Source organism: Bubalus kerabau, chromosome 6 (genome assembly GCF_029407905.1).
Source record: "Bubalus kerabau isolate K-KA32 ecotype Philippines breed swamp buffalo chromosome 6, PCC_UOA_SB_1v2, whole genome shotgun sequence".
NCBI lineage: Eukaryota > Metazoa > Chordata > Mammalia > Artiodactyla > Bovidae > Bubalus > Bubalus kerabau.
Window position 1 is genome coordinate 50,870,174 of NC_073629.1, and position 13,842 is coordinate 50,884,015.

At 39.5% G+C, this 13,842-nt stretch overlaps 2 protein-coding genes across 6 annotated transcripts in view; both read right to left on the bottom strand.

Annotated features, from left to right (window-relative positions):
- Window positions 1-13,842, bottom strand: part of FNBP1L (formin binding protein 1 like) — a 124,585-nt gene that overhangs the window by 77,949 nt on the left and 32,794 nt on the right. The window lies entirely within an intron of this gene.
- Window positions 10,946-11,608, bottom strand: LOC129655114 (60S ribosomal protein L9-like). Its single transcript, XM_055585091.1, has one exon. It carries the CDS (start codon window positions 11,591-11,593, stop codon window positions 11,015-11,017), a length of 579 nt encoding a protein of 192 aa, XP_055441066.1. The 5' UTR covers window positions 11,594-11,608; the 3' UTR covers window positions 10,946-11,014.

Sequence of the window (13,842 nt, forward strand, 5' to 3'; positions counted from 1 at the left end):
GAGGTTAAATGTAGGTGGATTTTAGATATACGAAACAATATGATCATATGCTAAAGAGAAATAATACACATAAAAGAAAAACTGATAATATAGAAGGAAGAACTGGAGCAATGAACACTGAGTATATAAAAGCAGATGCACGTCTAAGTGAAGGGACTAATCTTTGCTAAAACCACAGGCAGTTCAGTAACAGAAGAGAAGGCAGAGTAAATGGACACAAGTTTAGACAGCTTGGTGGTAGTAGCTTATGGAAAATTCTCTTGTGATCACTTCTATTCTGTTCAGTGAAACAGGAGGCAAGGTCATTAATTAAGAATAAGGATATAGTAGTATTAAGAGGACAGAGAAGGCAATGGCAACCCACTCCAGTGTTCTTGCCTGGAGAATCCCAGGGACGGAGGAGCCTGGTGGGCTGCCGTCTATGGGGTCGCACAGAGTGGGACACAACTGAAGCAACTTAGCAGCAACAGTATTAAGAGATTTGAAGGGGAAAAAAAGAGCATCTCTTTCTCTTTTGCAAACATAATTTAAATCAATAAGCATCAAATATATATAGGACTTCCCTGGTGGCTCAGACGGCAAAGCGTCTGTCTACAATGCAAGAGACCTGGGTTCGATCCCTGGGTTGGGAAGATTCCCTGAAGAAGGAAATGGCAACCCACTCCAGTACTCTTGCCTTGAAAATCCCATGGATGGAGGAGCTTGGTGCAGACCATGGGGTTGCAAAGAGTTGGGCACGAATGAGCAACTTCACTTTACATATATATAACAACACAAAAATATAACAATTCTTCAATCTCTCCAAGTATGGTTGATAAATGAATACCAAGTCCTTAATTAATAGAGCCATGTCTTTTAAAGACAATAATTTAGCAGGTCATAATTTTGCACAAGGAGAAGGCAATGGCACCCCACTCCAGTACTCTTGCCTGGAAAATCCCATGGACAGAGGAGCCTGGTGGGCTGCGGTCCATGGGGTTGCTAGGAGTCGGACACGACTGAGCGACTTCACTTTCACTTTCATGCATTGGAGAAGGAAATGGCAACCCACTCCAGTGTTCTTGCCTGGAGAGTCCCGGGGATGGCGGAGCCGGGTGGGCTGCTGTCTCTGGGGTCGCACAGAGTCGGACACGACTGAAGTGACTTAGCAGTAGCAGCAATTTTGCACAAAAAGTAAAAAATAACTTATAAGAAGATGGTGCTGTGGTTATGAGAATATGGCTCTCAAGATTTCTAACCACAGGCAACTAGCTGACCAGCACCCTAGCTACCAGGCTTCCCACCACCAACTGTTCCCACACAGCAAGGAAGGCAGGGATATGAAGAAAGATCTGGTTGAGGGAGACCAAGGAATCTTCCAACAGATGAATTTGGCCCAAAAACTCCTTGACAAATTCCTCCTTGTCAAATTCTCTTTATAACTTCACTGTAGTAGATGCTTCTACTCAATCTTCCTTCCTTCTGCCCTTCTTCCCCCTTTAAGGTCAAACTGTAATTTAGAATTGCATTTCCCTAATGATTAGTTACGACCAACCTAGATAGCATATTGAAAAGCAGAGACATTACTTTGCCAACAAAGGTCCCTCTAGTCAAGGCTATGGTTTTTCCAGTGGTCATGTATGGATGTGAGAGTTGGACTGTGAAGAAGTCTGAGCGCCGAAGAATTGATGCTTTTGAACTGTGGTGTTGGAGAAGACTCTTCAGAGTTCCTTGGACAGCAAGGAGATCCAGCCAGTCCATTCTAAAGGAGATCAGTCCTGGGTGTTCTTTGAAAGGACTGATGCTAAAGCTGAAACTCCAGTACTTTGGCCACCTCCTGCAAAGAGTTAACTCATTGAAAAAGACTCTGATGCTGGGAAGGATGGGGGCAGGAGGAAAAGGGGACGACAGAGGAGGAGATGGCTGGATGGCATCACTGACTCGATGGACATGAGTCTGAGTGAACTCCAGGAGTTGGTGATGGACAGGGAGGCCTGTTGTGCTGCGATTCATGGGGCTGCAAAGAGTCGGACACGACTGAGCGACTGAACTGAACTGAATGATTAGTGACACTGAATATCCTGTCACGTGCTTACTGGTCAACTGTATATCTTCTTTAAAGAAATGTCTATTCAAATGCTTTACCCATTTCTCACAGGGTTGTTTGGGTTTGTTTGTTGTTGCAGAGTTGTAAGAGTTACATATTCTGCACGTTAATCCCTATTCATATATATTTTTGCAAGTATTTTCTCCCATTCTCTGGACCTTTTTACTACGTTGATAGCATTCGTTAACACACAAAAGTTTTCAATTTTTATCAAGTCCAATTTACCTATTTTCTCTTTTGATATCTGTTTTTGGTATCACATCCAAGAAATGAGTTCCAAATCTAATGTCATGAAACTTTCCCATGTTTTCTTCTAAGGCTTTTTATAACTTTAGTTTCTACATTTAGATCTTGATACATGTTAATACTGACTCAATTTTTTTTTCCATGTTGTAAGGTAAAGATTCATATTCATTCTTTCACACGTGGCTATTCAGCTTTCCCAGCTGAAGAGGTCCCACTGAAAGTAGCTGGCACTTTTATTGAAAATAATTTAATCGTGCAGGTGAGGGTTTATTCTGGGCTTTCTATGCTATTCCATCAGTGTTTAATGTCTGTATTCCAGTACCATTCTGTACCTTTGTAATAAGTCTTGAAATCAGTAAATGTCAGCTCTCAAAGTATGTTCTTCTTTTTCAGGATTCTCTTGGCTCCTTGGTATCCCTTGAGAATTCATATGAATTTTAGAATTGATGTTTCTATTCTGCAAAAAAGTTTCATGGGGATTTTGATAGAGATTGCACTGAATCTGTAAAATGCTTTGGCTAGTACAGTGAGTGAAATTGCTCAGTTGTGTCCAAATCTGCGACCCTATGGACTATAACCTACCAGGCTCCTCTGTCCATGAGATTTTCCAAGCAAGAGCAATGGAGTGGGTTGCCCTTTGGCTAGTATGGACATCTATTTATTTGTATCTTGTTAATTTCTTTCAGCAATTTTTTATTGTTTTCAACGGATAACTCCTCCACCTCCTCAGTTATTAATTCCTAGGTATTCTTGGTGCAATTATAACTGGCATTATTTTCTTAATTTTCTTTCAAATTGTTCATTGTTAGTGTGTAGAAATCCAACCGAGTTGGGAGTGCTGATTTTGTACTCTATAATTTTGCTGAGTTTGTTTATATTCGTTTTAAAAGTTTTTTCTGGAATATTTAGTGATTCTTACATATAAGATCATGTCACCTGTGAACAGAGATAATTTTACTTATGTTGATCAGATTTGGGTATCCTTCATTTCCTTTCTTGCATGATTTTTCTGGCACAAACTCCCAGTATTACACTGAACAGAAGTAATGAAAGAAGGTATACTTGTGTTGTTCCTGTTCTTAGAGGGAAAACTTTCAACTCTTTCACCACTAAGCAAGATGCTAGCTATGGGGAAAAAGATAAACTTTAAGTCCTGAAAAATAGGTAGGATATGAACGCCTAGAAACAAGAGAAGATGGCATTCCAGGGAGAAGAAACTATATAATCAAATGCAGGAAGAAAGAAAATGAAGTAATTCTGAAAACTTCTGTTAAAATCAGCTACTATCAAAATGAAAGGTATCACCTAAGTCTATACGGTTCATTTTCTAAGAAATAACAGAAGTGGCTATGAAAACTAAGTATGGTATTGTCCAAATTCCCTCTATACTTGTTAACCAAATATATGACACAGAAATCTTATGTGGACAATCTACAAATTCTACTGAACAAAATGGATTAGTAACTAGATATAAAACCATGTAGGATGCAACAGCATGAACTCTTCCTATTCTGAGCAAATGCCCTTTTTAAGTTCAATATTTAGAGTATCTTTCTTAAAAATAACCAACTTATTAGAACAAAAACCATCTGATTAATGTCTAAAATAGTTTTACTATATGCACACAGAAAGCAAGTGATACGGTTCTTTGACAAGTCACTTGAAGGGTTTTTATTTTCAAGCTACAAATTTCTAAATGACAGATCACATAAAAAATTTTATATAAAATATTTTCAGAAAGGTGACAAAATTTTTAAATTCTTATTCCATATGCTTCTAAAATAACTGAATTCACTAGAATTCTCTTTTCTCTGAATACTGAAATAGAAAGCATAGTTTATGAAGTGTACTTTTTCAGTTATGTGTTGTTCTTTTTGTTTTTTACAAAACATACCACACATACACAAAAAGGTACATGTATATGTATGTCATACATACACAAAAAAGATCTTAATGACTTGGATAACCATGATGGTGTGGTCTCTCACCTAGAGGCAGAAATCCTGGAGTGTGAAGTCAAGTGAGCCTTAGGAAGCATAACTATGAACAAAGCTAGTGGAGGTGACTGAAGTCCAGCTTAGATATTTCAAATCCTAAAATGATGCTGTTAAGTTCTGCACTCAATATGTCAGAAAATCTGGAAATCTCAGCAGTGGCCACAGGACTGGAAAAGGTCAGTTTTCATTCCAATCCCAAAGAAGGGCAATGCCAAAGAATGTTCAAATTACCATACAATTACACTCTTTTCACATGCTAGCAAGATAATGCTCAAAATCCTTCAACTTAGGCTTCAGCAGTATTAAACAGAGAACTTCTAGATGTACAGCTGGGTTTAGAAAAGGCAGAGGAACCAGAGATCAAATTGCCAACATCTGTTGGATCATAGAAAAAGCAAGGAAATTCCAGAAAAACATCTATTCTGTTTCACTGACTACACCAAAGCCTTTGAGTATGTGGATCACAACAAACTGTGGAGAATTCTTGAAGATATGGGAATACCAGACCACCTTACCTATCTCCTGAGAAACCTGTATGCAAGTCAAGAAGCAACAGTTAGAATTGGACATGGAACAACAAACTGGTTCAAAACTGGGTAAGGAGTACATGAAGGCTGTATATTGTCACCCTGCTTATTCAAATTCCATGCAGAGTATATCATGCAAAATGCTGGGCTGGGTGAATAACAAGCTGGAATCAAGACTGCTGGGAGAAACATCAATAACCTCAGACATGCAGATTGACAACACTCTAATGGCAGAAAGTAAAGAGGAACTAAACAGCCTCTTGATGAATGTGAAAGAGGACAGTGAAAAAGCTGGCTTAAAACTCAACATTCAAAAAACAAAGATCATTAAAAAAAAAAACACCTGAAGATCATGGCATCTTTCTATCACTTCATGGCAAATAGATGGGGAAACAGTGAAAACAGTGGCAGGTTTTATTTTCTTGGGCTCCAAAATCACTGCAGACACGACTGCGGTCATGAAATTAAGAGACACCTGCTCCTTGGAAGAAAAACTATGACAAACCTAGAAAGCAAATTAAAAAGCAGAGACATCACTTTGCCAACCAAGTTCCGTATAGTCAAAGCTATTGTTTATCCAGTAGTTTTGTACAAATTTGAGAGTTGGACCATAAAGAAGCCTGAGCGTGAAAGAACTGATGCTTTCAACCTGTGGTGCTGGAGAAGACTCTTGAGTATCCCTTGGACAGCAAGGAGATCAAACCAGTCAATCCCAAAGGAAATCAACCCTGAATAGTCACTGGAAGCACTGATGCTGAAGCTCCAATACTTTGGCCACCTGATGTGAAGAGCAGAGTTGCTGGAAAAGACCCTGATGCTGTGATGAGGGAAGGAGGAGAAGCGGACAACAGAGGATGAAATGGTTGGATGGCATCACCAACTGAACAGACATGAGTTTGAACAAACTCCAAGAGACAGTAAAGGACAGGGAAACCTGGAGTGCTGCAGTCCATGGGGTTGCAAAGAGTCAAACACGACTTAGCAACTGAACCACTACAACCATACATGCAGAGTATATGCAATGAATATGTGCAGTTTTTACTACAAAGTACTTATTTTCAGTATTTGATTCAGTACTAAAATACTAATTTTAATACCAGTATTTCTTTATTTGTGCATTTACTTCATTTAATATTAAATAAGAGTTTTAATTCCAGTATTTTAAAGTGTTTGGAATCCAGCAATTTCTTTAAAAAGAAATAAGTGAAACTAAATCATTTAAAATATAGATCATAAATACATTTCTGTAAATATAAAATTTACTACAAAATGGCAACTACAAACATAAATTTATAAAATGAGAAACATACATGGTTATTTTAACATAAACTAGCATTTGGTTGTGGTTTAGCCGCTCAATCGTTTCCGGCTCTTTGCAACCCCATGGACTGCAGCACACCAGGCTTCCCTGTCCTTCACCATCTTCCAGAGCTTGCTTAAACTCATGTCCATTGAGACCATTCAGCATACATAACAAAAATACTCTAAAATGAAATAAACAGTACATACACAAGTGAGCCTTAGAAAGCATCACTACGAACAAAGCTAGTGGAGGCGATGGAATTCCAGTTGAGTTATTCCAAATCCTGAAAGATGATGCTGTGAAAGTGCTGCACTCAATATGCCAGCACATTTGGAAAACTCAGCAGTGGCCACACGACTGGAAAAGGTCAGTTTTCATTCCAATCCCAAAGAAAGGCAATGCCAAAGAATGCTCAAACTACCGCACAATTGCACTCATCTCACACGCTAGTAAGGTAATGCTCAAAATTCTCCAAGCCAGGCTTCAGCAATATGTGAACCGTGAACTTCCTGATGTTCAAGCTGGTTTTAGAAAAGGCAGAGGAACCAGAGATCAAATTGGCAACATCCACTGGATCATGGAAAAAGCAAGAGAGTTCCAGAAAAACATCTATTTCTGCTTTATTGACTATGCCAAAGCCTTTGACTGTGTGGATCACAATAAACTGCGGAAAATTCTGAAAGAGACAGGAATACCAGAAGACCTGATATGCCTCTTGAGAAATCTGTATGCAGGTCAGGAAGCAACAGTTAGAACTGGACATGGAACAACAGACTGGTTCCAAACAGGAAAAGGAGTTCGTCGAGGCTGTATATTGTCACCCTGTTTATTTAACTTATATGCAGAGTACATCATGAGAAATGCTGGCCTGGAAGAAACACAAGCTGGAATCAAGATTGCCGGGAGAAATACCAGTAATGTCAGATATGCAGATGACATCACCCTTATGGCAGAAAGTGAAGAGGAACTCAAAAGCCTCTTGATGAAAGTGAAAGTGGAGAGTGAAAAAGTTGGCTTAAAGCTCAACATTCAGAAAACAAAGATCATGGCATCTGGTCCCACCACTTCATGGGAAATAGATGGGGAAACAGTGGAAACAGTGTCAGACTTTATTTTTCTGGGCTCCAAAATCACTACAGATGGTAACTGCAGCCATGAAATTAAAAGACGCTTACTCCTTGGAAGGAAAGTTATGACCAACCTAGATAGCATATTCAAAAGCAGAGACATTACTTTGCCAACAAAGGTTCGTCTAGTCAAGGCTATGGTTTTTCTTTTTTCTTTTTAAATTTTATTTTTAAACTTTACAATATTGTATTAGTTTTGCCAAATATCGAAATGAATCCGCCACAGGTATACCTGTGTTCCCCATCCTGAACCCTTCTCCCTCCTCCCTCCCCATACCCTCCCTCTGGGTCGTCCCAGTGCACCAGCCCCAAGCATCCTATGGTTTTTCCTGTGGTCATGTATGGATGTGAGAGTTGGACTGTGAAGAAGGCTGAGTGCCGAGGAACTGATGCTTTTGAACTGTGGTGGTGGAGAAGACTCTTGAGAGTCCCTTGGACTGCAAGGAGATCCAAACAGTCCATTCTGAAAGAGATCAGCCCTGGGATTTCTTTGGAGGGAATGATGCTAAAGCTGAAACTCTAGTACTTTGGCCACCTCATGCAAAGAGTTGACTCATTGGAAAAGACTCTGATGCTGGGAGGGATTGCAGGCAGGAGGAGAAGGGGACCACAGAGGATGAGATGGCTGGATGGCATCACTGACTTGATGGACGTGAGTCTGAGTGAACTCCGGGAGTTGGTGATGGACAGGGAGGCCTGGCGTGCTGCGATTCATGGGGTTGCAAAGAGTCGGACATGACTGAGCGACTGATCTGATCTGATCTGACACTAGTGACCAGTAATTATAAAAATGAAAACAAAATTTGACCTTTTTTAACATGATCTTTCGGTGAAAGATCCAATGCCATCATTTTATTGTGCATATTCTTATGCAAAGTTTTCCAGGTGCTGATATATTTTCTATCTGAAGAGTGAAGAGAAAGCTACAAGCTAACACTACATATTTTCTTCTGATGTTTTATTCTTCAAATTATCTCATCTCCTGTATAACTGATAAGAAAACCTTTTTTGAACAGTCTTTTTTTTAAAGGGACTAAAATCTTTTTTACTTACAGAGAGCCAAAGTTTTTACTTATAAAAAGCATTTTTGGTAGGTTTTATCTCCTTAATTTCATCATGTAGAAATGGGAAGTTCCAAAAGCTATGACATCATTTTCAGTACTTAGTTGCTAAGCTGTCTCCGACTCTGCAACTACACGAACTGTTCTACTTATTTAGAAAGTCTTTGAATTAAATTAGAATTATTCTTGCCAGAGAGCTATGCTTTATCAATTATTTTCTTCTTCCTCTTGAAAATTGTGGAATTACAAAAGAGTGACCCTTGCTCAACCTGAAATTCTAATGTAAAGGGTGCAACTAATGGGAACATTTCACGATGCAAATGACTCAGATTTCTTAAACTAAAAAAAAAAGAACTGCATTATATCAATAAAAAGAGTGCTGTATCATTGCGTTAAAACAGCACATGAAATATCAGACCAAACATCACTACTGCTATCAACTATGCACAAATAGTATGTCAATGTTTTCTATGTTTGGTTAAAGCATTTATTCAGCTTTTAGAAGACTATAAACTCTAAGCACAGGATCTTTTTATAAATCTCTGCATCTCCCACCTAGCCCAGTATCATTGACTAGCTCTTGATCTCTGAGTAATTACATGACTCTGAAGTAATTACACGACTCTGAACTGAGAACATGAAACAAAATGTAAATAAAACATTCAACACAGTGCTCAGAACTGGTGGCTATCATTATTCATTCATTTAACTCACTAACTGAGCAATGTTGAACTTGGAACTAGGGGTACAACATGAGTAAAAATATACTTAGTGGGAAGAAGAGTTATTACTCAAGTAATCCCAATTTGTCTTTGATTTCATTGGCTAGTGTTCCCACAATAATATTAAATACAGCAATGATGTTAACAACGGTCATATTCATGTATCTGAACTTTATGTCTTCAAGTAAACTCAATGAAGAATATTGTATTTGTTTAAAAATTAATTACAGTATAATTGCTCTCTGTAAGGAGTCCTTTAAAACAGTATGCATTCTTAGCACAATTAAACCGATTTCACATATCCAAAATAAACTTACATACTATTAGAACGTATCTGTTGTGTGATGCAAGGTCTGACACAAACTTTATACCAGTATATTATCTAACATCTTCCCTGTTTAATTATATAATTTCTGATATTACAATACCATCCATATTGATGAGACAATTTTCTACCCGTCCCTTCATTCCACATTCCTGTCCATTTCATTTGTACTTTGGGGATCCTACAGATTTTCATTTCTGTATCACATTAGCCTCTATATGTTCAGTACTGCTTTCTAAATCTCAAACTTGAGCCCAGGGTAATTCAGTGGCTACTTAACGGTAAAGCACGGACTACAGTTTAGGATAAACAACTTTAAATCTAGTTTTATTTAGTCATACTCTTTTGCCCTGGTTCAGATTCTCTGGTGATCTACTTTCATTGTCGTCCTTGCTACCTACTATCCTGGACCACTTCATGCCACTTTCCCTCTGCCCTCACACCAATAATGCAGTATCATATCCCTGAAGCTGTACTGAGACCAGTGGATATGATTAGCAAAACAGAGAATCAAGAGCAGAAATAGTCTTGCAAACTATTATATAATAGGATAAATAAACAATAAGGACCTACTGCATATAGCACATGGAACTATATTCAATATCCTGTGATAAACTCTAATGGTAAAAAATATACATACACACATATGTATGTATGTGTGTGTGTACATATATATTTACATATAATCCACAAGGGCTTCCCTGGTGGTTCAGACGGTAAAGAACCCACCTGCAATGCAGGAGACCCACATTTAATCCCTGGGTCAGGAAGATCCCTGGAGAAGAGAACGACAACCTACTCCAGTATTCTTGCCCAGAGAATCCCCACGGACAGAGGAGCCTGGTGGGCTATGGTCCAGGGGTCCCAAAGAGTTGGATACAACTAAGCAACTAACACTTTCACTTTCCTGGGATCTTTCAGTCATAAATACACATATATATAAACCACTGTTCCATACAGCAGAAATTAACACAACACTGTAATTTGGTTATACTTCAATAAAGTGTTAAAAATAAAAATTAAGGGACTTTCCTGATAGCTCAGTTGGTAAGGAATGTGCCTGCAGTGCAGGAGACCCTGATTCAATTTCTGGGTTGGGAAAATCGGCTGGAGAAAGGACAAGCTATCTACTCCAGTATCCTTGGGCTTCCCTTGTGGCTCAGCTGGTAAAGAATCCACCTGCAATGCAGGAGACCTGGGTTTGATCCCTGGGTTGGGAAGATTCAAATGTTAAAAAAACTAAAAAAAGGCAGAATTCAATTTGAAAATAAAAAAATAGAGACAGTGTTTATGTACATATATTCATACTTTTCCTGGAGTGTGAAGTCAAGTGAGCCTTAGGAAGCATTACTACGAACAACCTAGATGGTATATTGAAAAGCAGAGATATTACTTTGCCAACAAAGGTCCATCTAGTCAAGGCTATGGTTTTAACAGTGGTCATGTATGGATGTGAGAGTTGGACTATAAAGAAAGCTGAGCACCAAAGAATTGATGCTTTTGAACTGTGGTGTTGGAGAAGACTCTTTTTTTTTTTTTCAAATCAAGTTTTTATTGTCTCTTTAAAGTCCATAGAACCATCTGCTATCTTGTTGTTTCTGCAGCAGGATCACTGAGATCTTATTCATCAGCCTGCTGAACTGTTCCTTTTTCAGAAACATAGATACCATCCAAAAATTTTCTGATATCCTTGTTTTTAACTGTGGTGGCTTGCTGAATCAAAGCAGCTGAATTTGACACAAGTTCAATGTCATTTCCTTCAAGAATCAACTCATCTTTCTGGGCTTGAGATACTGAACAGGCAACCCCTGGCCTCATTCGAACCCTGCGTATATATTTTTCACCCAAAAAATCTCGGATTTCCACAAGAGAACCATTCTCCTGAATAACAATGTTGATGGGGAAGTGGGCATACACCGACCTCATCTTGTAACGGAAACCCAGTGTAACACCCTTGATCATGTTCTGTACGTGACTACGGATTGTGCGAACAGTGGCCAGTTCCTTTCTGTTTCCCCACCATTTGTCAACACGGAGCCTCTTCTTTTTCTTTCCAAGGAGACTGAGTTCTACATTGATGTGATTGAAGTCCCTCCGCAGGGTGCCTCTGGGGCCCTTCACAATAACTGTCCATCCCTTCAAGTTAATGTCGACATTTTCTGGGATGTCGACAATCTGGTTGCTGAGAATGGTCTTCATTCTCGCAGTAGATGCAGCAAAGAGCTGGAGAAGACTCTTGAGAGTCCCTTGGACTGCAAGGAGATCCAACCAGTCCATCCTAAAGGAGATCAGTCCTGGGTGTTCATTGGAAGGACTGATGCTGAAGCTGAAACTCCAATACTTTGGCCACCTCATGTGAAGAGTTGACTCACTGGAAAAGACCCTGATGCTGGGAAAGATTGAGGGCAGGAGGAGAAGGGGACGACAGAGGATGAGATGGCTGGATGGCATCACGACTCGATGGACGTGAGTTTGAGTGAACTCCGGGAGCTGGTGATGCACAGGGAGGCCTGGCGTGCTGTGATTCATGGGGTCGCAAAGAGTCAGACATGACTGAGCGACTGAACTGAACTGAACTAGGAACAAAGCTAGTGGAGGTGACGGAAGTCCAGCTGAGCTATTTCAAATCCTACAAGATGATGCTATTAAAATTCTGCACTCAATATGTCAGCAAATTTGGAAAACTCAGCAGTAACTTCAGGACTGAAAAAGGTCAGTTTTCATTCCAAACCAAAGAAAGGCAATGCCAAAGAATGTTCACACAATCATACAATTGCACTCATTTCACATGCTCAAAAGGGTAATGTTCAAAATCCTTCAAGGTAGGCTTCATCAGTACATAAACCAAGAACTTCTAGATGTACAAGTTGGAGTTAGAAAAGGCAGAGTAGACAGAGATCAAATTGTCAACATTCACTGGATCACGAAGAAAGTGAGGGAATTCCAGAAAAACACCTACTTCTGTTTCACTGACCACACTAAAGCCTCTGACTGTGTGGATCACAACAAACTGTGGAAAATTCTTAAAGAGATGGGAATAGCAGACCACCTTACCTATTTCCTGAGAAACCTGTATGCAGGGCAAGAAGCAACAGTTAGAACCGGACATGGAAAAACTGACTGGTTCAAAACTGGGTGAAGAGTGCATCAAGGCTGTATATTGTCAACCTTCTTATTTAACTTATACGCAGAGTACATCATGTGAAACACTGGGCTGGATGAATCACAAGCTGGAATCAAAATTGCCAGGACAAATATCAACAACCTCAGATATGCAGATGATAGCTCTCTAATGGCAGAAAGTAAAAAAGAATATGTTGATTACGGTGAAAGAAGAGTGAAAGAGCTGGCATAAAACTCAACATTCAAAGAACGAAGATCATGGCATCTGCTCCCATCACTTCATGGCAAATAGATGGGGAAAAAGTAGAAGGATGACAGATTTTATTTTCTCGGGCTCCAAAATTACTGTGGACAGTGATTGCAGCCATGAAATTAAAAAGATGCTCCTTGGAAGAAAAGCTATGATAAGCCTAGACAGCGTATTAAAAAGCAGAGACATCACTTTGCCAACAAAGGTCCATATAGTCAAAGTTATGGTTTTTCCAGTGGTCATGTAGAGGCATCACCGACTCAATGGACAGGAATTTGAGTAAACTCCGGGAGTTGATGATGGACAGGGAGGCCTGGCGTGCTGCAGTCCATGGGGTCGCAAAGAGTCAAACACAACTGAGCAACTGAACTGACTGACTGATGTACAGATTTGAGAGTTGGACCAAAAAGAAGACTGAGAGCAAAGAACTGACACTTTGGAACTGTGGTGGTGGAGATGACTCTTGAGTGTCCCCTGGATAGCAAGGAAATCAAACTAGTTAATCCTAAAGGAAATCAACCCTGAATATTCATAGGAAGGACTGACGATGAAGCTGCAATATTTTGGCCACTTGATGCGAAGATGTGACTCACTGGAAAAGAGCCTGATGCTGGGAAAGACTGAAAGCAAAAGGAGAAGAGGGCAACAAAGGATGAGATGGTTAGCTAGCATGGATGTGAGTTTGAGCAAAGTCTGGGAGATAGTGAAGGCAGGGCAGCCTGGTGGGCTGCAATCCATGGTGTTGCAAAAAGTAGGACATGACTAGGCAACTGAATAACAACAAATTCATAATTCTTAACATGAAAATTCGCTAGAACAGTGCTAAGTATCCATTTATACTTTCTCTCTTTGACTTCTTGGCTTTCTTCCCCTCAGGCTCATTTTCCTGTTCACTCTAATCTCTTTCCTATTCCTCTTAATCTACCCCATGAATGCAATGTAAATTGAAATCTAATCATAGGCTGTCCTGGCTAGCAGGGACTTCAAAAATCAACCTCTTTATTTACATATGAGGAAACTATATCCCAGAGATTAAACTATTTGCCCAACGTAACAGAGCTGAGTAGCAGAGCTG

Excerpts from the sequence above, each read along its gene's own strand:
- LOC129655114 (XM_055585091.1), bottom strand. The coding sequence starts at position 11,593 with ATGAAGACCATTCTCAGCAACCAGATTGTCGACATCCCAGAAAATGTC.